Source organism: Ranitomeya imitator, chromosome 2, assembly GCF_032444005.1.
Source record: "Ranitomeya imitator isolate aRanImi1 chromosome 2, aRanImi1.pri, whole genome shotgun sequence".
Lineage (NCBI taxonomy): Eukaryota > Metazoa > Chordata > Amphibia > Anura > Dendrobatidae > Ranitomeya > Ranitomeya imitator.
Window position 1 is genome coordinate 602,862,575 of NC_091283.1, and position 23,659 is coordinate 602,886,233.

At 44.1% G+C, this 23,659-nt stretch overlaps 1 protein-coding gene across 3 annotated transcripts in view; it reads left to right on the forward strand.

The window, feature by feature from the left end:
- CACNA1G (calcium voltage-gated channel subunit alpha1 G) overlaps positions 1–23,659 on the forward strand; it is a 501,367-nt gene that overhangs the window by 403,453 nt on the left and 74,255 nt on the right. For all 3 annotated transcript variants that reach the window (XM_069752407.1, XM_069752406.1, XM_069752405.1), the window contains one exon: positions 62–183. In XM_069752407.1, the coding sequence (XP_069608508.1) occupies positions 62–183 (122 nt within the window). The remainder of the gene's footprint in view (positions 1–61; positions 184–23,659) is intronic.

Consider the following 23,659-nt stretch of genomic DNA (forward strand, 5'->3'; position numbering starts at 1 on the left):
GATGATATTACTTGGATTGAACAATAACACACTCTTAATCTGTTCTTGGTGTTTTCCATAGAGTGTGATGACTATCATCCATGTGAAGGTCTTGGGAGACATGCCACATTTAGAAACTTTGGAATGGCTTTTTTAACTCTCTTCCGGGTGTCTACAGGCGATAATTGGAATGGGATTATGAAGGTAAAAAAAAACAAATTATGTGAGCATGTAAATACTTGCACAGAAAACCTATTAACCAAATTAACTACCTAATTTATTACTATACAGTATATCCACCATTCATATAATTCTGTGCTTTGTTACAGTCATATTTCATACCAGTCGATCGCCCATCCCAGGACGGTGACTGCAATAGTTAATGCATTTACTTAAAGGAAGTCTGTTAGCATAGAATAACTGTTCAGCACATGCACTCGGTGTTAGGGCTAGCGGAACGCACCGAAAAAATAGAGATGTTTATTATAAATGGTGCGTTCGCAGCCCGGGGTCCACCGTGCAGGAGGAACCTGCTGCTAGCGAATGGCGGCACTGTTTGGCGGTATAGACTAGCTCTGTTACTCCACAGAGTAGCCGTGAAAGGGAAGCACTGCACCCTGTTAGCCTCACAGGAGCACAAGCTTACTGCCAAACTGATAGCAGTCAGTGGTTATGCAACATGCAATCTCCTCACCGGAGAAGCCGGTATTCTAGGGGCTTATTTCAGCCGGGTCCCTGAACACACTCATACAATCTCCTCACCGGAGGTGCCGGTATTCTAGGGGCTTATTTCAGCCGGTTCCCTGAACACACTCATGCATAACCACACTGGCGCAAAGCACATGTATGAATTGACACTAGCGCATGGCCGTGCGGCCATGCGAGCCTTATATAGCTGCAGCAAGTAAAAGACCTTCCTAGAAGGACCAATGAGAGACTGCCATACCTGAGCATGTGACCCTAAATCTCCACTGAGAGATCTTGCCCTGGGCATGCTCAGTGTGTGCAAAGCAGGACTTAGTCCTAGCACTTAAAGGACCTTCCTGAAAGGACCAATGGACATAGCTGCAGTATCTGACCATGTGACCCTCGATCTCCACTGAGAGATCTTACTCAGGGCATGCTCAGAATGAGAAAAGCAGGACTTAGTCCCAGAAGCATCTGCTCGCCGCTGCCCAGCACTGACTTCAATGGCAGAAGCCGGAAAAGCAGCAGTAACTCTTTGTACAGAGTGGGACTGAGCAAGACTGTGGGACCGACGTCTCCGCTGAGCAGGCTCCACTGTGGCAGGAGAAGAATGGGAGACCGCAGCGGAGATGGCCCAAGATTCCCCCTGTGCAGAGGCGGGAACTCGACCCCTAACACTCGGTGCATCATATCGTGGACAAAGTGCACCCTCCCACCAACTTGTTTTCCATGTATTTTTTCCTTCCCTGGCTCTATAACGCCAGAGCTGTCAATCAAAGAGGTGAGGTAGGGGTGGAAATAGAAGGAATATAAGTGGTAGCTGCTCTGTAGACATGGTCTCAGCCAAATCACTGGCAGGAGCGGTCTGTGACCCATCAGAGCTGGCAGAAATTAGCGTTCAGCAGGACAAGAAGGTAGTTAGCAACTACCTGCCTATTAGTACTTAGGCCCATAGTAAACAAATAAATTAGTCCTGTAAAACCCCTTTAAGGGCGGAGTTTTGGTCGCAAGTTGCAGTGGAATGAATTTTGATGAGACGGTTTCCTTCTCCCTCCCTTGCTTGTCATCACCCGCTTCCACAATATACATTCCTGGACAGCGTTTCGATGTGTGCATTGACTGTTAGTGTAGCACGAGCTGCTCTCCACTACACTGGTTAGTGTGTAGTGTGGCATCAGTCTCCATTAATATCCACCCACCCTCAACAAGATATACAATTAGGTGTCCCCCTCTAATAACCCACATATCTACAAATGCCTTAGTGTGCCATGTGGTCATCCAACCACATGGTGGCAGTATTTTAGTTACAAACCCACACAGGACACACTAAGGTGTGTAGCTATTCATTATTGGCCATTATCAATCATCAGTATGAAGGGGATTCAAAGACATCCTTACAATTGTGTCTGTGCCCAGTACTGCAGCCCTGACTGTTCAAGTCAACATGGCTACACTGAAGTACCCACTGGACAGGGCCCCAGCCCTCCATCAAACTATCACATTTCTGGGCTGGGACCTTTAAGATGGTCCCAGGGGTTGGATCGAACTGGTAATACTTGACATGTACTGTAAATTGTTAAGCAAGTTCCTGGTACAGAATTAAAATATGGAAAATGAATACAAATAATAACCTTGTTTAGTTATACTGCCCTAATGTGGTAAACCGCCAATAATTACCATTACAATTCTTAAATTCTGAGATTCCAGATGTAGAATCACAGGCATGGGAGTGTTAGGCCAGTATGTGGAAAACATCCACATGATATTACCCAAGAATATCTGTATTTCCCATTGACACTTAGGGTACGTGCCCACCATCAGGAACTGCTGCGGGCTTCACATTACATATTTATGCAGCGTCAAATTCACAGCGTTCAGATGTTATAGCATAGTGGATGGGATTTCTAGAAATCCCATGTCCACTATGAGTTCACAGTCGCCTGTGGATCACCTGCGGACACTGACATGCGGCGCTTCTTTCAGGACTGCAGCATGTCACTTTCTCTTGCACATGGCCGAGTTTCCGCAAGACAGATTTCACCAATAGAATGTATTGGATGCGGTGAATCTGCACGGTTCAGTGAATACATGCAGATTTACCTGTGTTTAAAAGAAGGCAGCGCTTTAGACGTGTGCACCCCGCCTTACTGGCATGAGCTGATAAAATAAATATTTCCTTATTCCGTGGCTTAGTGGTACATATAAACAAACACCTGCCTGCCATTAATGAGGTATTCTCAAGTTTGGAAGCTATCCACTATCCGTAGAATAGGGGATAACTTCCCAATAGATGGGGCCTGGGCAGGGGTGAACCTAGCCTCTCTGCTGCCTGAGGCGAACGGAAAAATGGCGCCCCCCCACACACACACACATACACACAGTTCCTGCTGGAGGGGGGGCGGGAAGGAGGGAGGGAGGGGGGGGGCGGGCACTTGACCCCGGAGTTTTATAATAAAAAAAACCTAGCAGCGCAAATCCAGTTACCGTATATACTCGAGCATAAGCTGACCCGAGTATAAGCCGACCCCCCTAATTTTGCCACAAATAAACTGGGAAAACTTAATGACTCGAGTATAAGCCTAGGGTGGAAAATGCAGCAGCTACCGGTAAATTTCAAAAGTAAAAATAGATGCCAATAAAAGTAAAATTAATTGAGACATCAGTTGGTTAAGTGTTTTTGAATATCCATATTGAATCAGGAGCCTCATATAATACTCCATAAAGTTTGATGGGCCCCATTAAATGCTCCATATTAAAATATGCCCCATATAATCCTGCATAAAGGGTAATAAGGGCCCCATAAGATGCTCCATAGAGATATTTGCCCTGTATAGTGCTGCACAAGTGTTATGGCCCCATAAGATGCTCCGCACAGCCACTTGCCCCATATGCTTTTGCTGCGATAAAAAAAAAAAAATCACATACTCACCTCTATTTTGGGCCCCACACCTCTAAAAAATATATATATTTATATTTTTTCACTGAGATGGATAAATATATATAGTGTGTGTTTGTAATAAATATATATGTTACACATATCTACACATACATATACCTTATATGCAAACACACATACTGCAGTGTACATACATACAGATACACATACATATACCGTACATACATGCACACCCATAAATATACCGTACATACATACACACAGATACACATACATATACTGTCATAGATACATGTACTATACATACACACATGCATATACCGTACATACACACACATACCGTACACACACATACCGTACATACATATACTGTACATACACACAGATACAGATACCGTCATACATACACGCATATACCATACATACACATAGATACATATACCGTACATGCATACAGGTACACATACTCGTACCGTACATACATATACAGTTATATACACAAAGTATACACATACCGTACACACAGACATACACATATACTGTACATGCATGCACATAAACATACATACCGTATATACATACAAATATATCGCACATACAGATACACACATATTATACACACAGACATACACATATACTGTACATGCATACACAGATACACAGAAGCATACACATAGATACACACATGCTGGACATACACAGATGCATACATACATACATCTACAAGCACATACACACATACTAATCTTGTATAGGTGATCAGAGGAGACTTGGAGGAGGTCAGTTCAGCTGGAGAGGGCTCCAGAACTCACTGTGGGGGATGGGGCACAGAGCAGACTGATAACAGCCCCTTGGTGCTGCTGTGCTGTCCCATGCAGTGAGCTGCTTCCCCATCTCTTCACAGTGAGGACGGAGATGCTGCAGCCTGCTGGGGACAGAGCAGTGGAGGAAGAAGACACACTGTAAGTCCTGCTCTTCCTCCACTGCTGTTCCTGTGTGCTGTGCAGCGGGGCCCCCGACTGTACTGTAAGGGAGGGAGTACTCACCAGTCACCAGGGATGCGCCATGCAGGAGGACAGAGACAGCAGCCAGTGAGCGCTCTCCTCAGTCTGGTGAGAAAAGCGTTCATTGGCCAGCGTCTCTCCCTGCATGACACGCCCCGCTTTTGAAGTCCTGCACTTCCCGCGCCGCTCTCTCCCCAGCTGAGGGTGTTGGCAGGATTACAGGAGCGAGTGACAGGGGCCTGATGCTACATGATAGGGGGCCTGCCTGCAGGGGCCACCCTCCACCTCTGGGCCCCAGAGCAGTGGCATTGGCGGTATGTCCACTCCTGGCTGGGGGGCCGAGTACTACAGAATCTGCCGCCCCCTCTCTTCTGCCAAAGAGCTCAAATCGCCTAATGGGAGCAGCGTCACTGGGTCTGGGGTCTGGCCGCTATCTTCCTTTAACAATGAATGGAGCAGCAGTGTGAATTATTGACCAGTGCTCCATTCATATGGTGAATTTCAGAGCCCTGGTTCTCAGGATAATGGGTGTCTCAGCCATCAGACCCTCAACAACAGGGAAGTTATTCCTTATCCCATAGATAGGAGGTAATTTCCAAACTTGAGAATACCTATTTGAGATTTCCAGGATTGTAAGAAACTACATTTTGTTTTTTTAAAACAGTTCCTCTCTGTCTATTGGTTGTGTCTGATATTGCAACTAAGCAATTATAACTCTACTAGATGGTGGCCCGCATCAGGTATTCTAGAATATGTATGTAGTTTATTTATGAAGTTTTCAGAATAATGCAATTTATACACAGGATTTGGCTGGCCGGGCGCAACCAATTAGCGAAGCATGGATTAAATTCCGCACCAATTCACGGGCGGACTGCGCCTGTCGCTGATTGTTTGCTGCCGGCCAGGCATAACCAATCAGTGAAGCCAGGGCCGGCTTTAGGTTTTTGAGGGCCCCGGGTGAAAGAGTCTCAGTGGGCCCCCCTCTTTAATACATACCACGATTCATGATGCACAGATACAGCAGAGAAATATACCACAGCCAAGTAGCATATAGCACAGCCCACGTAGCATATAGCACAGCCACGTAGCATATAACACAGCCACATTGCATATAGCACAGCCACGTAGTATATAGCACAGCCATGTAGTATATAGCACAGCCCACGCAGTGTATAACACAGCCTACATAGTATATAGCACAGCGCATGCAGTGTATAACACAGCCCATGTAGTATATAGCACAGCCCACGTAGTATGTAACACAGCCCACGCAGTGTATAACAGCCCATGAAGTATATAGCACAGCCCACACAGTGTATAACACAGCCCATGCAGTATATAGCACAGCCCACGTAGTATATAACACAGGCCACATAGTATATAGCACAGCCCACGTAGTATATACACAGCCCACGTAGTATATAGCACAGCCACGTAGTATTTTGCCCAGCCATGTATATTGCACAGCTACATAGTATATAGCACACCCCACGTATGATATAGCACAGCCACGTAGTATATAGCACAGCCCATGCAGTGTATAACACAGCCCACGTAGTATATAACACAGCCACGTAGTATATAACACAGCCACGTAGTATATAGCACAGCCCATGCAGTGTATAACACAGCCCACATAGTATATAGCACAACCCATGCAGTGTATAACACAGCCCACGTAGTATATAACACAGCCCATGCAGTGTATAACACAGCCCACACAGTGTATAACACAGCCCACGCAGTATATAGCACAGCCCACGCAGTGTATAACAAAGCCCACATAGTATATAGCACAGCCCACATAGTATATAACACTGCCAACGTAGTATATGCATGTAGTATATAGCACAGCCACGTAGTATATTGCCCAGCCATATATATTGCACAGCTACGTAGTATATAGCACAGCCCACGTAGTATATAACACAGCCATGTAGTATATAGCACAGCTCATGCAGTATATAACACAGCCCACGTAGTATATAACACAGCCACGTAGTATATAACACAGCCATGTAGTATATAGCACAGCCCATGTAGTATATAGCACAGCTCACGCAGTATTTAACACAGCCACAGAGTATATTGCCCAGCCACGTAATATATTGTACAGCTACGTTGTATATAGCATAGCCCACGTAGTATATAGCACAGATATGCAGTATATAACACACCCACGTAGTATATAGCACAGCCACGTAGTATATTGCTCAGCCATGTATATTGCACAGCTAAGTAGTATATAGCACAGCTCACGTAGTATATACCACAGCTCACGCAGTATATAACACAGCCACGTAGTATATTGCCCAGCCACGTAATATATTGCACAGCCCACGTAGTATATAGCACAGCCACGTAGCATATAACACAGCCCACGTAGCATATAGAACAGCCACGTAGTATATAGCACAGCCATGTAGTATATAGCACAGCCCACGCAGTGTATAACACAGCTCACGTACTATATAGTACAGCCCATGCAGTGTATAACACAGCCCATGTAGTATATAGCACAGCCCACGTAGTATATAACACAGCCCACGCAGTGTATAACAGCCCATGAAGTATATAGCACAGCCCACGCAGTGTATAACACAGCCCATGCAGTATATAGCACAGCCCACGTAGTATATAACACAGGCCACATAGTATATACACAGCCCACGTAGTATATACACAGCCCACGTAGTATATAGCACAGCCACGTAGTATATTGCCCAGCCATGTATATTGCACAGCTACATAGTATATAGCACAGCCCACGTATGATATAGCACAGCCACGTAGTATATAGCACAGCCCATGCAGTGTATAACACAGCCCACGTAGTATATAACACAGCCACGTAGTATATAACACAGCCACGTAGTATATAGCACAGCCCATGCAGTGTATAACACAGCCCACATAGTATATAGCACAGCCCATGCAGTGTATAACACAGCCCACGTAGTATATAACACAGCCCATGCAGTGTATAACACAGCCCACACAGTGTATAACACAGCCCACGCAGTATATAGCACAGCCCACATAGTATATAGCACAGCCCACATAGTATATAACACTGCCCACGTAGTATATGCATGTAGTATATAGCACAGCCACGTAGTATATTGCCCAGCCATATATATTGCACAGCTACGTAGTATATAGCACAGCCCACGTAGTATATAACACAGCCATGTAGTATATAGCACAGCTCATGCAGTATATAACACAGCCCACGTAGTATATAACACAGCCACGTAGTATATAACACAGCCATGTAGTATATAGCACAGCCCATGTAGTATATAGCACAGCTCACGCAGTATTTAACACAGCCACAGAGTATATTGCCCAGCCACGTAATATATTGTACAGCTACGTTGTATATAGCATAGCCCACGTAGTATATAGCACAGATATGCAGTATATAACACACCCACGTAGTATATAGCACAGCCACGTAGTATATTGCTCAGCCATGTATATTGCACAGCTAAGTAGTATATAGCACAGCTCACGTAGTATATACCACAGCTCACGCAGTATATAACACAGCCCACGTAGCATATAGAACAGCCACGTAGTATATAGCACAGCCATGTAGTATATAGCACAGCCCACGCAGTGTATAACACAGCTCACGTACTATATAGTACAGCCCATGCAGTGTATAACACAGCCCATGTAGTATATAGCACAGCCCACGTAGTATATAACACAGCCCACGCAGTGTATAACAGCCCATGAAGTATATAGCACAGCCCACGCAGTGTATAACACAGCCCATGCAGTATATAGCACAGCCCACGTAGTATATAACACAGGCCACATAGTATATAGCACAGCCCACGTAGTATATACACAGCCCACGTAGTATATAGCACAGCCACGTAGTATATTGCCCAGCCATGTATATTGCACAGCTACATAGTATATAGCACAGCCCACGTATGATATAGCACAGCCACGTAGTATATAGCACAGCCCATGCAGTGTATAACACAGCCCACGTAGTATATAACACAGCCACGTAGTATATAGCACAGCCCATGCAGTGTATAACACAGCCCACATAGTATATAGCACAGCCCATGCAGTGTATAACACAGCCCACGTAGTGTATAACACAGCCCATGCAGTGTATAACACAGCCCACACAGTGTATAACACAGCCCACGCAGTATATAGCACAGCCCACGCAGTGTATAACACAGCCCACATAGTATATAGCACAGCCCACATAGTATATAACACTGCCCACGTAGTATATGCATGTACTATATAGCACAGCCACGTAGTATATTGCCCAGCCATATATATTGCACAGCTACGTAGTATATAGCACAGCCCACGTAGTATATAACACAGCCATGTAGTATATAGCACAGCTCATGCAGTATATAACACAGCCCACGTAGTATATAACACAGCCACGTAGTATATAACACAGCCATGTAGTATATAGCACAGCCCATGTAGTATATAGCACAGCTCACGCAGTATTTAACACAGCCACAGAGTATATTGCCCAGCCACGTAATATATTGTACAGCTACGTTGTATATAGCATAGCCCACGTAGTATATAGCACAGATATGCAGTATATAACACACCCACGTAGTATATAGCACAGCCACGTAGTATATTGCTCAGCCATGTATATTGCACAGCTAAGTAGTATATAGCACAGCTCACGTAGTATATACCACAGCTCACGCAGTATATAACACAGCCACGTAGTATATTGCCCAGCCACGTAATATATTGCACAGCCCACGTAGTATATAGCACAGCCACGTAGCATATAACACAGCCCACGTAGCATATAGAACAGCCACGTAGTATATAGCACAGCCATGTAGTATATAGCACAGCCCACGCAGTGTATAACACAGCTCACGTAGTATATAGTACAGCCCATGCAGTGTATAACACAGCCCATGTAGTATATAGCACAGCCCACGTAGTATATAACACAGCCCACGCAGTGTATAACAGCCCATGAAGTATATAGCACAGCCCACGCAGTGTATAACACAGCCCATGCAGTATATAGCACAGCCCACGTAGTATATAACACAGGCCACATAGTATATAGCACAGCCCACGTAGTATATACACAGCCCACGTAGTATATAGCACAGCCACGTAGTATAATGCCCAGCCATGTATATTGCACAGCTACATAGTATATAGCACAGCCCACGTATGATATAGCACAGCCACGTAGTATATAGCACAGCCCATGCAGTGTATAACACAGCCCACGTAGTATATAACACAGCCACGTAGTATATAACACAGCCACGTAGTATATAGCACAGCCCATGCAGTGTATAACACAGCCCACATAGTATATAGCACAGCCCATGCAGTGTATAACACAGCCCACGTAGTATATAACACAGCCCATGCAGTGTATAACACAGCCCACACAGTGTATAACACAGCCCACGCAGTATATAGCACAGCCCACACAGTGTATAACACAGCCCACGCAGTATATAGCACAGCCCACGCAGTGTATAACACAGCCCACATAGTATATAGCACAGCCCACATAGTATATAACACTGCCCACGTAGTATATGCATGTAGTATATAGCACAGCCACGTAGTATATTGCCCAGCCATGTATATTGCACAGCTACGTAGTATATAGCACAGCCCACGTAGTATATAACACAGCCATGTAGTATATAGCACAGCTCATGCAGTATATAACACAGCCCACGTAGTATATAACACAGCCACGTAGTATATAACACAGCCACGTAGTATATAGCACAGCCCATGTAGTATATAGCACAGCTCACACAGTATTTAACACAGCCACAGAGTATATTGCCCAGCCACGTAATATATTGCACAGCTACGTAGTATATAGCACAGCCCACGTAGTATATAGCACAGATATGCAGTATATAACACACCCACGTAGTATATAGCACAGCCACATAGTATATTGCTCAGCCATGTATATTGCACAGCTAAGTAGTATATAGCACAGCTCACGTAGTATATACCACAGCTCACGCAGTATATACCACAGCCACGTAGTATATTGCCCAGCCACGTAATATATTGCACAGCCCACGTAGTATATAGCACAGCCACGTAGCATATAACACAGCCCACGTAGCATATAGAACAGCCACGTAGTATATAGCACAGCCATGTAGTATATAGCACAGCCCACGCAGTGTATAACACAGCTCACGTAGTATATAGCACAGCCCATGCAGTGTATAACACAGCCCATGTAGTATATAGCATAGCCCACGTAGTATATAACACAGCCCATGCAGTGTATAACAGCCCATGAAGTATATAGCACAGCCCACGCAGTGTATAACACAGCCCATGCAGTATATAGCACAGCCCACGTAGTATATAACACAGGCCACATAGTATATAACACAGCCCACGTAGTGTATATACACAGCCCACGTAGTATATAGCACAGCCACGTAGTATATTGCCCAGCCATGTATATTGCACAGCTACATAGTATATAGCACAGCCACATAGTATATAACACAGCCACGTAGTATATAACACAGCCACGTAGTATATAGCACAGCCCACATAGTATATAACACTGCCCACTTAGTATATAACACAGGCCACTGTTGTGAATTCTGTTATCGAACTCCCTCCTGTGGTCATGAATGGTACTTCGGCGAGTTCTGTCCATGGACTCCCTCTGGTGGCTGTGAGTGAAGCTGCTGCTTCTGAGGTTCCTTCCACAGGTGACGTGGTTTATTCTTTGGCTGGCTGTTCTATTTAACTCCACTCAGATCGTTACTCCATGCCAGCTGTCAATGTTCTTGTACTGGTTCAGTTCGCTCTTGGATCTTTCTGGTGACCTGTCTACTCCAGCAGAAGCTAAGTCCCTGCTAGTTATTTATTTGTTCATTGCTTCCTTGTCCAGCTGGCTATCATGATCTTGCCCTGCTAGCTGGAAGCTCTGGGATGCAGAGTGGCACCTCCGCACCGTGAGTCGGTGCGGAGGTCTTTTTGCACACTCTGCGTGGTCTTTTTGTAGGGTTTTGTGCTGACCGCAAAGATACCTTTCCTATCCTCAGTCTGTTTAGTAAGTCTGGCCTCCCTTTGCTAAAACCTGTTTCATTTCTGTGTTTGTGACTTTCATCTTATCTCACAGTCAATATATGTGGGGGCTGCCTTTTCCTTTGGGGAATTTCTCTGAGGCAAGGTAGGCTTTATTTTCTATCTTTAGGGCTAGTTAGCTCTTAGGCTGTGAAGAGGCGTCTAGGTCGTGTTAGGTACGCTCCACGGCTATTTCTAGTTGTGTGATAGGATTAGGGGTTGCGGTCGGCAGAGCTCCCACTTCCCAGAGCTCGTCCTGTGTGAGTTTAACCATCAGGTCGTTCCGGGTGCTCCTAACCACCAGGTCTTAACAGGCCACATAGTATATAACACAGCCATGTAGTAAATAGCACAGCCACATAGTATATTGCCCAGCTATGCATATTGCATAGCTATGTAGTATATAGCACAGCCCACATAGTATATAACACAGCCACATAGTATATAACACAGCTCATGTAGTATATAACACAGCCCACATAGTATATAACACAGCCATGTAGTATATAACACAGCCATGTAGTATATAGCACAGCCCATGTAGTATATAGCACAGCTCAGGAAGTATTTAACACAGCCACAGAGTATATTGCCCAGCCACGTAATATATTGCACAGCTACGTAGTATATAGCACAGCCCACATAGTATATAGCACAGAGACGCAGTATATAACAAACCCACGTAGTATATAGCACAGCCACGCAGTATATTGCCCAGCCATGTATATTGCACAGCTACGTAGTATATAGCACAGTTCACGTAGTATATAGCACAGCTCACGCAGTATATAACACAGCCACGTAGTATATTGCCCAGCCACGTAATATATTGCACAGCCCACGTAGTATATAGCACAGCGATGTAGTATATAGCACAGCCCACGTAGTATATAGCACAGAGATGTAGTATATAACACAGCCCACGCAGTATATAACACAGCCCATGTAGTATATAAGACAGCCTATGTAGTATATAGCAATGTGGGCACCATATCCCTGTTAAAAAAAAGAATTAAAATAAAAAATAGTTATATACTCACCTTCCGACAGCCCTCGGATCCAGGCGAGGCGTTTAGCGATGCTCCTCGCTACGCTCCGGTCCCAAGAATGTATTGCGGTCTCGCGAGATGATGACGTAGTGGTCTTGCGAGACCGCTACATCATCATCTCGCGAGACCGCAATGCATGGCCCGGAGCGTCGCAAGGAGTGGCAAAGGCTCCGGAAGGTGAGTATATAATGATTTTTTATTTTTTTAATTATTTTTAAATGTTATTTTAAATTTTTAGACGTTTTTACTATTGATGCTGCATAGGCATAACGCGGTGTAACGCAGCCATTAATCCTGTGTGAGCGCTGACTGGGGGGAGTATGGAGGGGGCACTGACAGAGAGTAGGAAGGGGGCGAATTCGTGGCCGGACTGTGCCCGTCGCTGATCGGTCACGGCCACTAGGCCGCGACCAATCAGCGACGCGGGATTTCCATGACAGACAGACAAACAGACAGACAGACAAACCGACAAACAGACGGAGGTGCCCCTTAGACGATTATAGATTGTGGATAAGATGCAACACTTGCCACATTCTGTGTGGGATCCTTTTTCTTGCATGGTTTTTGGCAACAAGTACATAGCACTTTTCAATGGAATTCCAATTTTAAAGAATATTTGAAAATCCAGCATCTCTCAGTTCCCACTGATGTTAGACTGAATGATTTAGCTGTACGGTATACACTAATATTGGACAGATCTCATGTATGTCCCCTTCAGTTGGAGATTATTACAGACTGTAAATGGGTTGAAAATACATAACTCACTGAAACAAGGTTCCATTAGTGTTTCTATTCTCTTCTTGTGCCCCTCTATGGAAATAATCCCCATGGTATGACGAGATTATTCTGCTCTTATAATTGGGTTTATCAGGGATAGGGATCCATAGACTAAACTTTTATGGCATTTTAATGATTCAGTACTGGAAGTCCCTGATTTCTGCAGTGCAATTTCTAACTGCATAGGGGAACCCTTACTTCTTACTGAACATTTCCCCTGATATTTTGCTTTCCTCATTAAGAGTTATTTCTATAGAAGTTCAGTCAGTCCTGAGGGAAAGAAATGGAAATGTTTAAAAGCCGTCATTGGAAGTTCATATTTTGCAAATTTTCATAAATAATATATTTTCTGCATCATATTATTAGCATTTCTGTTAGTCCTTTTGTACAGACAATAAACAATTGTACAGTCAGTTCAAAAAGTGCCCTATAACTCCTAAACAATGACAAGTGCTGTCTGTGAAAAAACGGACAGCGCTCGGACCAATGTTATTCCATAGGGCAGTGTAGATGATCAATTATTCAAACTGATCGAATCTGCGTGTGAAAAAAAAAATAGCAAGATGCACTCGTTTCATCCATGAAGCAGAGGAGACCCATTCAAGTGTATGGATGTGTAAAAATCGGAGTCTCAGTATAAGCATCCGATTTTTAGGGGTACATTGCAGGTCTGTAACTTAGGAAACTCTAAAGGTACCTTCACACTAAACGATATCGCTAGCGATCCGTGACGTTGCAGCGTCCTGGCTAGCGATATCGTTCAGTTTGACACACAGCAGCGATCAGAATCCTGCTGTGATGTCGTTGGTCGCTGCAGAAAGTCCAGAACTTTATTTGGTCGCTGGCTCTCCCGCTGACATCGCTGAATCGGCGTGTGTGATGCCAATTCAGCGATGTCTTCGCTGGTAACCAGGGTAAACATCGGGTTACTAAGCGCAGGGCCGCGCTTAGTAACCCGATGTTTACCCTGGTTACCATCCTAAAAGTTAAAAAAACAAACACTTCATACTTACCTTCCGCTGTCTGTCCCCGGCGCTGTTCTTTCCTGCCTGCACTCACTGTGAGCACAGCGGCCGGAAAGCAGAGCGGTGACGTCACCGATCTGCTTTCCGGCTGCTGTGCTCACAGCCAGTACAGAGAAGCACAGCGCTGGGGACAGACAGCGGAAAGTAAGTATGAAGCGTTTGTTTTTTTACTTTTACAATGGTAACCAGGGTAAACATCGGGTTACTAAGCGCGGCCCAGCACTTAGTAACCCGATGTTTACCCTGGTTACCGGCATCGTTGGTCGCTGGAGAGCGGTCTGTGTGACAGCTCTCCAGTGACCAAACAGCGACGCTGCAGCGATCCGGATCGTTGTCTGGATCGCTGCAGCGTCGTTTAGTGTGAAGATACCTTTAGGCTATGTGCGCACGTTGCGTATTTCCTTGCAGAAATTTCTGCATCTCTTGGCAAAAAACCACAGTGAAAATACATGCTTTTTTATGCGTTCTTTATGCATTTTTGCATGTGGTTTTTTCATGCATTTTGGAAATCCATAGCGCTAAATAATGATATATTATTAAAAAAAAGAAAAAAACAATTGTGATATCCATTTTCTTGTTCAACCTCTTCAGCCAGACACCCTCATTGATATTAAATAAAGGCACACACACACACATACACACACACACAGACCAGCCTATGTAGGAGCATTAACATAATTAACCTACATATGCTGTAACAAAAGAGCAAATGTCAGAAATCTGCGTGAAATGCAATATCTGTTTATTTTTAAAAAAATTTAAAAAAAGCAATTGAGTTGGCTCTCGCATAATTTTCATAGCCAGCAGAGAGAAAGCCAACGGCTGAGGGCTGATGTTAATTTTCTGGTAAGGAGTCAATATCCAAAGGTTCCCAGGCTAATAATATCAGCTCACAGCTGTTTGCTTAGCCTTTACTGGCCAGTTTACAGGGGAACCCCAGAAAAAAATTGACATGGAGTCCCCCTATAAAATCGAACCAGCAAAAGCTAAGCAGACAGCTGCGGGCTGATAGTAATAGCCTGGGAAGGGGTAATGGATATTGGCACCCCCAGGCTAAAAACATAAACTCTCAGCTGCCCCAGAAATGGCGCATCTTATGGAAGCGTCAATTCTGGCACTTAGCCTCGCTCTTTCCATTTGACCTGTAGCAGTGGCAAGTGGGGTTCATATTTATGTGTTTGCTGTCACCTTTGTATTGTCAGGTAACATCAAGCCCACAGGTTAGTAATGGAGAGGCATCTATAAGACACCTAACCATTTCTAGCCCCATAGTGATATTATATAAAATGCAGACACCCAAAATAAAGTCCTGTATTTGAAATAATGACAGACTCCTTTATTGAATCTAAATTTACCATACTTACTGAACAACTAATCCTCAACACCCTCATCTCCTGCAAACAATCAAAAAATAATAAACCAACAAATAATACTATCCTGTCCGACGTAGTCCATTTAATACCGAGTGTCCCACGGCGATCTCACGTATAGAACAGTCACATCGGGAGATGTGACCGCTCTACCTAGCCTCCGGAGATACACCAACAGGAGGTAATCACTCCCGCAGTGTATCGCTAAGCTGCCATGAGAGTTCAACGGAGTTCATCACCTCAGGTGCTCTTCCTCACGGCACTACCACTGTGTGAGAACTTTACCACTCAGTGGTGCAGTAAGTGAGAGCACTGGAGCTAATCAGCTGATGAACTCTGGTGAACTCTCACAGCGGCTCAGTGATACACTGTAGGAGTGATCACCTTTTGTTAGTGTATCGTCAGCAGCCGATCGAGATCGACGTGGGACACTCGGTATTAAATGTACTATGGCGGAAAGGTGAGTATATGTTGGTTTATTATTTTTTATTGTTTTCAGGAGACATGGGCATCAGGGATTAGGCGTTCAGTGAGTATGTATTTTGTATGTGAATATGTATGTAATGATGTAAATGATTTGATTTTCTTTTACAATTGAACACAGCCGCCGGATGGTAGGAATATTCACCCATCATCGGCGCATGCTGTCTCTGTTACAAGTGACAAAAGATGTAGCCAGATGGGACTAGTAGTCCCACACATACAGACACAGACAGACACTCTCACATATTCTCCCCCTACACACATAAACACACACACACATATTCTCTGCCCACAGGCTCTTCCGCCCTCTGACATCATTTCCTTTGACAAATCACAGCGTTTTTGGCAGCAAATCTGCAGTAAATAAGCAGCAAATATGCAAACCTTTTTACACCTGCGTTTTTGCTGAAGATTTGACTGACTCAGTTGAAGTCAATGAGTCAAAAACGTTGTAGAAACGTAAAAAGAATTGACATGCTGCAGAAAATAAAACGCTGCAAATATGGACAGAAATTTACTGATCATGTGCACAACACTTCAGGATTGTCCTTGCATTACCTTGCATAAGTATCCCATTGCATTTTTGGACCATTTACACGCGTAAAAAAGTATCAAAAATGCATTGTGTCCACATAGCCTAAATGGTCTTGTAAATGGTTAACCCTTTCCTGGCATTTAATCCGGGCTCCGACACTGAGCCTGCATCTTTTCCGACATATGATAGTTGATTTGTTAAATGCAACTGTCAATCACTGACGGGCATATAGCTTGCTCTAACAGAAAGCACGTCACAAACCCTGTCACATGATCGCGGGGCGCTGATGGGTGACATGACAACCAGGGGTCTGTAGGGGGGCTGCAGAACCCATGGCTGGCGTTCATTGCAGCAATCAGAAGAGGAGACTATTGAAACAAGTAAAAAGTAGAAAAACAATGTTTTTAAAGATATTTACAAAATTAAAAAAGTTCAAATCAACCCCCTTTTGCCCCGTTCAAACAAAACAATAAAAAAATACAAATCTTTAGTTTTGCTTTGCTCAGATACACCTGTTCTATCAAAGAATAAACACAACTAATCCGATGGGTAAATATTATAACGAGAAAAAAATGTCTGTTGCCGCAACATTGCAATAGTAATAGCTGATCAAAACATCGTAATTACGCCAAAATGCTGTTGATAAAAAGTCTGCTCACCACTTAACCCCATAATGACCACTGATACACATTAAAAGAGCGGCAGCTAAGGTCCCTTATTCTCGCATTGCACCCCCCAGAGTCAGAAAATCTCCGGGGTTTCAGCTTCAGTAGCTAAGACCCTAGAGAACACAATCAAAGACAGTTTTTCCGTTCCCCGATCACGTGATCGCCGTTGAATGAATAACGACAATGAAAAAAAAGTGTGCCAGCTATTAAAAACATTTATCTCTCTTCTGACATGATATACATATCTGAGGAGATAGAATCCCCAAGCCCCTCCCCTTGGTCCCTCTGTCATCCTCGGGGCCCTCTTGCTCCACTTCCCGGCCCTCCGCCTCCTCTTCCTAGAAAAAAAAAACAGCGGGCACGGCAAGAACAGGAATTTCTTCTATTGCTTCCTTTTGATCACTGTGATAGAGCTTATCACAGTGATCAAAACCAAAAATTAGTATGTCACTCTCCCCATGTCATCCTCTTAGACAGATTAATTTTTTTTATTTTATTACTTTAATCCTTTCATTCCTTGGATTTGGATTCAGGTTGCGCTTAGGGTTAGGTTTGGGCTTAGGGTTAGGTTTTCTGGTTGGGCTTGGTGCATACCCAAGCACCCTGATTCAAACTTGAGTAGCGAGCACTTGCACTTAACACTAATGACGACATATTCAATAAAATTATTTAATGCTATCAAATTCTGTGTAGTACCTTTGGGTTAAAAATCCTTACTATACCCCTTGATAAAATCCTTGAGAGATTCCTGTTCTAGTTTCCAAAATGGGGTCACATGTGGGGGCTTCCACTGTTTAAGCACATCAGGGACTCTCCAAATGCGACATCGCATCTGCTATCGATTCCAGTTATTTTTGCGTTTTTTGTGTTTAAAAAGTCAAATGGTACTGCTTCTCTTCCGTGCCTTGCTGTGTGCTCCAATAGTAGTTTTCCCCCAGATAAGGGGTATCAGCTTACTCTGGAGAAATTGCAAATTTTGGGTCGATTTTCTCCTATTACCCTTCTGAAAGAAAGAATTTGGGGGCTAAAGCTAAATTATGGTGAAAAAGAGTAAAATGTTATTTATTTACTCCTACTTTCCATTAATTCCTGTGAAGCACCTGAAGGGTTAATATACTTCTTGAGTGTGGTTTTGAGGACTTTGAAAGGTGCAGTTTTTAGAATGGTGTCACTTTTAGGTATTTTCTGTCATATAAGCCCCTCAAAGTCACTTCAAATGTTCAAAGTCACTTTGAATAGTTTTCTCAATTTTGTTGGAAAATTTAGTACCGTATATACTCGTGTATAAGCCGAGTTTTTCAGTACATTTTTTGTGCTGAAAATGCCCCTCTCGGCTTATGCTTGAGTCATTGTCCCAGAAAGATGGTGGGGGAGGGGGAGCGGCGGAGCAGCAGGTCACTTAGGCAGGAGCCAGCAGCTGCAGCTAAAGCCTGTGCCCACTGCTAAAGAGAAATTAATATTCACTGCGCTGGCAGTGAATATTCATTTTTCTTATAGCACACAGTTACAGCCACAGCCACCGACTTCCAGCACACATGCTACTTACCTTCCCTGCGCGCCCTCGTTGCATCTCTTTTCGGCCGGCAACGCAGCTCTTCCAGCCGAGCAATCACATGTCCCCCGCTTATTAAAGTAATGAATATTCACCTCTCTCCACACCCATAGGCGTGGAGTGAATATTCATTACCTTAATGAGTGGGGACATGTGATCGCTAGGCCGGAAGAGCTGCTGGCGCCAGAATGAGATGCAGTGAGGGTGCGCAGGGAAGGTAAGTAGGATTTTTTTTTTAATAGGAACCATGTATACAGGAATAGGGGATAAAGAGCCATGCATACAATTATGGAGGATAAGGAGCCATGCATACAAGGATAGGGGATAAGGAACCATGCATACAAGGATGGGGATAAGAAGCCATGCATACAGGGATGGGGAGCCATGCATAAAAGGACAGGGATGGGAGCCATGCATACCAGGATAGGGATGAGGGGACAATGCATACCCCGCTTATACTCGAATCAGTAAGTTTTCCCAGTTTTTCGTGGCAAATTTACGTGCCTCGGCTTATACTCGGGTCGACTTATACCAGAGTATATACGGTAATTGCTGATCAACTTTGAACCCCTCTAACTTCCGAATAAAAAATTGTGCTGATGTAAAGTATATATGAGGGATATGTTATTTATTAATGATTTTGTGTGGTATACCTATCTTATTTTAGGGCATAAAAGTTAAAAGTTTAAAAATTGCGAAATTTTAAACTTTTTGTAACATTTTTGATATTTTATGTCACTAAAAACAGCCTCAGAATCACCGGGATCCATTGAAATGTTCTAGAGTTATTACCATATAAAGTGACACTAATCAGATTTCAAAAATTTGGCCCGGTCATGAAGGTCAAAATTGTCTCCGTCACTAATGGGTTAAATTAAAAAGAACCAATGCATGTTTGGCATCTGCGAACTCAAAATGACCTTAAAAATAATAATGGCAGGTCAGTTTTAGCAATTATTAAACATGGTAAAAAAAAATTGTGGAATTGCACTTTTTTGGCACCGCACTTGGAATTTTTTTCCAATTTCCAGTACACTATTATGGTAAAATCAATGCACCATTCAAAAGTACAACTCATCCCGCAAAAAAAACGCTCTCACACTGGCCATTCAATAAAAAAATAAAAAAGTTATGGCTTTGGGAAGTAGGGGAGCAAAATCCCAACGTTGTGAAGGAGTTAATAGCTGCTGCTGTAAAAAAACAAAAAAAAAAACAATGATCGTACACGGATCACAGGTGTGGAAATAATCATCCCAATTTTCTGAGTGAAACTCTGAACAAATTTTTTGTTTTATGCTCATGTGAACCAGGCCTAAGATATAAATGAAATTACAATATCTCATAAATAACATCATGAGAAGAGGAGATGGGTAAATCTGCAGGAGTCCCACAGATACCTCTCAGTGAACTGTCTTAGGACGGAAAGATATAAGTTAAGACAAAACATCATAGATCTATGCTCTGTGTTGTTGGTGCTCTAGCGTACTGCAACTCAGCTCCTATTGAAGAAAATGACACCTTTTTGTTAGAAGGGTGCATCCATGATAAACTGATTTGTGGGTTTATCACTGGTGGGAAATCCAGTAATCTACTGTAATCTGTGAAGAGCTGTCACATAAAAATGTAGAAAATATTTTGGTTTTTCACTCTAGACTCTGTGGCACACAACATAGCTTTGCAGTTTAGATTTTGTAGGGTCACAAGAGTCACGAGTCGCATTATAGTTATAAGAGCTCATTCAGATGTCAGTGATATTTCTCGTACGCAAAAAGTGGTCCAAGTTTCATCAATGTTTTCATGTTCATTTTTTCATCGGAGTTTGAGCATTGTTTCAGTTTTTACCACAGGAGTTTCAGCAGTTTTTCTCGGATTACAAGAATTAATTGATAGACGTTTCTCAAACCTCAAGACCATGAAAAACAGACAGCACACAGATAGCACACGAGTTTGGTTTGATTTTTCACAGATCTGTAGACTGGAATTTGCAAGGTTTACCAGAGACTCGAATCAAAATCAGACTTGTCTCTGTGATTTTGTGCCGATCACTTTGTCCATAAAAATACAAGGACATGTGAACAGGTATGAGTTTTATCCGTGAGAAACAAGGCTTGCACTCGTACGAGAAAAACAGACATCTGAATCGCCAGTCTTAGGACTCATTCAGATGTCCGTTTTTCTGATGGCAACTCTTTTTCACTTCAGAAGGCTTAAGCTCCCCATACACTTTAGATAGTTGTTGCTCAAGCAATGGTTCTGCAGGCAGCTATCTTGCCTGAGTCTTACATACACAGGAGCACTTAAGGTACCTTCACACTGAACAACTTTCCAAGAATGACAACGATCCGTGACGTTGCAGCGTCCTGGATAGCGATCTCATTGTGTTTGACAGGCAGCAACGATCCGGATCCTGCTGTGACATCGCTGGTCGTCGCTGAAAGTCTGGAACTTTATTTGGTCGTCAGGTCGGCGTGATTCGTCATGTTTGAGAGCAAAAGCAGCGATGCCTGCAATGTTTTTCCATGGAGCAACAACCAGCGAGAACGATAAGTATGTCACTGGATCGCTCCTGCATCGTTCTGCTGTTGCCGGTGTTTGACGTCTCCTAGCGACCTAAACAGCGACGCTGCAGCGATCGGCTCGTTGTCTATATCGCTGCAGCGTCGCTTAATGTGACGGTACCTTTAAGGTACCGTCACATTAAGCGACGCTGCAGTGATATAGACAACGATGCCGATCGCTGCAGCGTCGCTGTTTAGATCGTTGTGTGGTCGCTGGAGAGCTGTCACACAGACAGCTCTCCAGCGACCAACGATGCCGAGGTCCCCGGGTAACCAGGGTAAACATCGGGTTACTAAGCGCAGGGCCGCGCTTAGTAACCCGATGTTTACCCTGGTTACCATTGTAAAAGTTAAAAAAAACAAACAGTACATACTTACATTCCGGTGTCTGTCCCCCGCCGTCACCTTCCCTGCACTGTGTCAGCGCCGGCCGGCCGTAAAGCAGAGCACAGCGGTGACGTCACTGCTGTGCTCTACTTTACGGCCGGCCGGTGCTGACACAGTGCAGGGAAGCTGACGCCGGGGGACAGACACTGGAATGTAAGTATGTACTGTTTGTTTTTTTTAACTTTTACAATGGTAACCAGGGTAAACATCGGGTTACTAAGCGCGGCCCTGCGCTTAGTAACCCGATGTTTACCCTGGTTACAAGTGAAGACAAAGTTCTGGCCTTCTAGCTCCGACCAGCGATGTCACAGCAGGATCCTGATCGCTGCTGCGTGTCAAACACAACGATATCGCTATCCAGGACGCTGCAACGTCACGGATCGCTGTCGTTATCGTTCTAAAGTTGCTCAGTGTGAAGGTACCTTTACTCTGTCCAGCACTACTGTATTCTCTTTGTTCTCTAGAGATAAGAGAGTTTAAAGAGATCAGCAGTCTAAGAAAAGGACTAAAGGTACCGTCACATTTAGCGACGCTGCAGCGAACTAGACAACGATGCCGATCGCTGCAGCGTCGCTGTGTGGTCGCTGGAGAGCTGCCACACAGACTGCTCTCCAGCGACCAACTATGCGAAGTCCCCTGGTAACCAGGGTAAACATCGGGTTACTAAGCGCAGGGCCGCGCTTAGTAACCCGATGTTTACCCTGGTTACCAGTGCTAATGTAAAAAAAAAAAAAAAACACTACATACTTACATTCCGGTATCTGTCCCCCGGCGCTGTGCTTTCCTGCACTGACTGTGAGCGCCGGCTGGCCGTAAAGCACAGCGGTAACGTCACTGCTGTAATCTGCTTTACGGCTGGCCGGCGCTGACAGTGCAGGGAAGCAGAACGCCGAGGGACGCGACAGACACTGGAATGTAAGTATGTAGTGTTTGATTTTTTTTTTTTTACATTTACACTGGTAACCAGGGTAAACATCGGGTTACTAAGCGCGGCCCTGCACTTAGTAACCCGAGGTTTACCCTGGTTACCAGTGAAGACATCGCTGAATCGGCGTCACACACGCAATCTGTACAGCTCCCCTCCCCCCCTGGGCCCAGTAGACTGTAGGCCAAATCTGTTGTTATTTGCGAGTTTAGAAGACATTAGTCTAATGTGTATGAGGGGTTTCCCGATAACGCTGGAAACCAATGCAATACACTATATAATTTGTTCCCAGAGAGTGCAATATTTCTAAACTATTAACTCCCATTCATGGCAGCTACCATAAAGCATACACACCTTGCTTAGCAGAAGACTGTGTTTACACTTATGTATGGCAGCCTCAAGTAAAGATTTTTGGATCTAAAAGAAGAAACTACAATTAGTGATGAGTGGGTATACTCATTGCTCGAGTTTTCCCGAGCACGCCCGGGTGGTCGCCGAGTATTTGTGACTGCTCAGAGATTTAATTTTTGTTGATGCAGCTGCATGATTTACAGCTGCTAGCCAGCTTGAGTACATGTGGGGGTTGCCTGGTTGCTAGGGAATTCCCACATGTAATCAAGCTGTCTAGTAGCTGCAAATCATGCAGCTGCGGCTAGG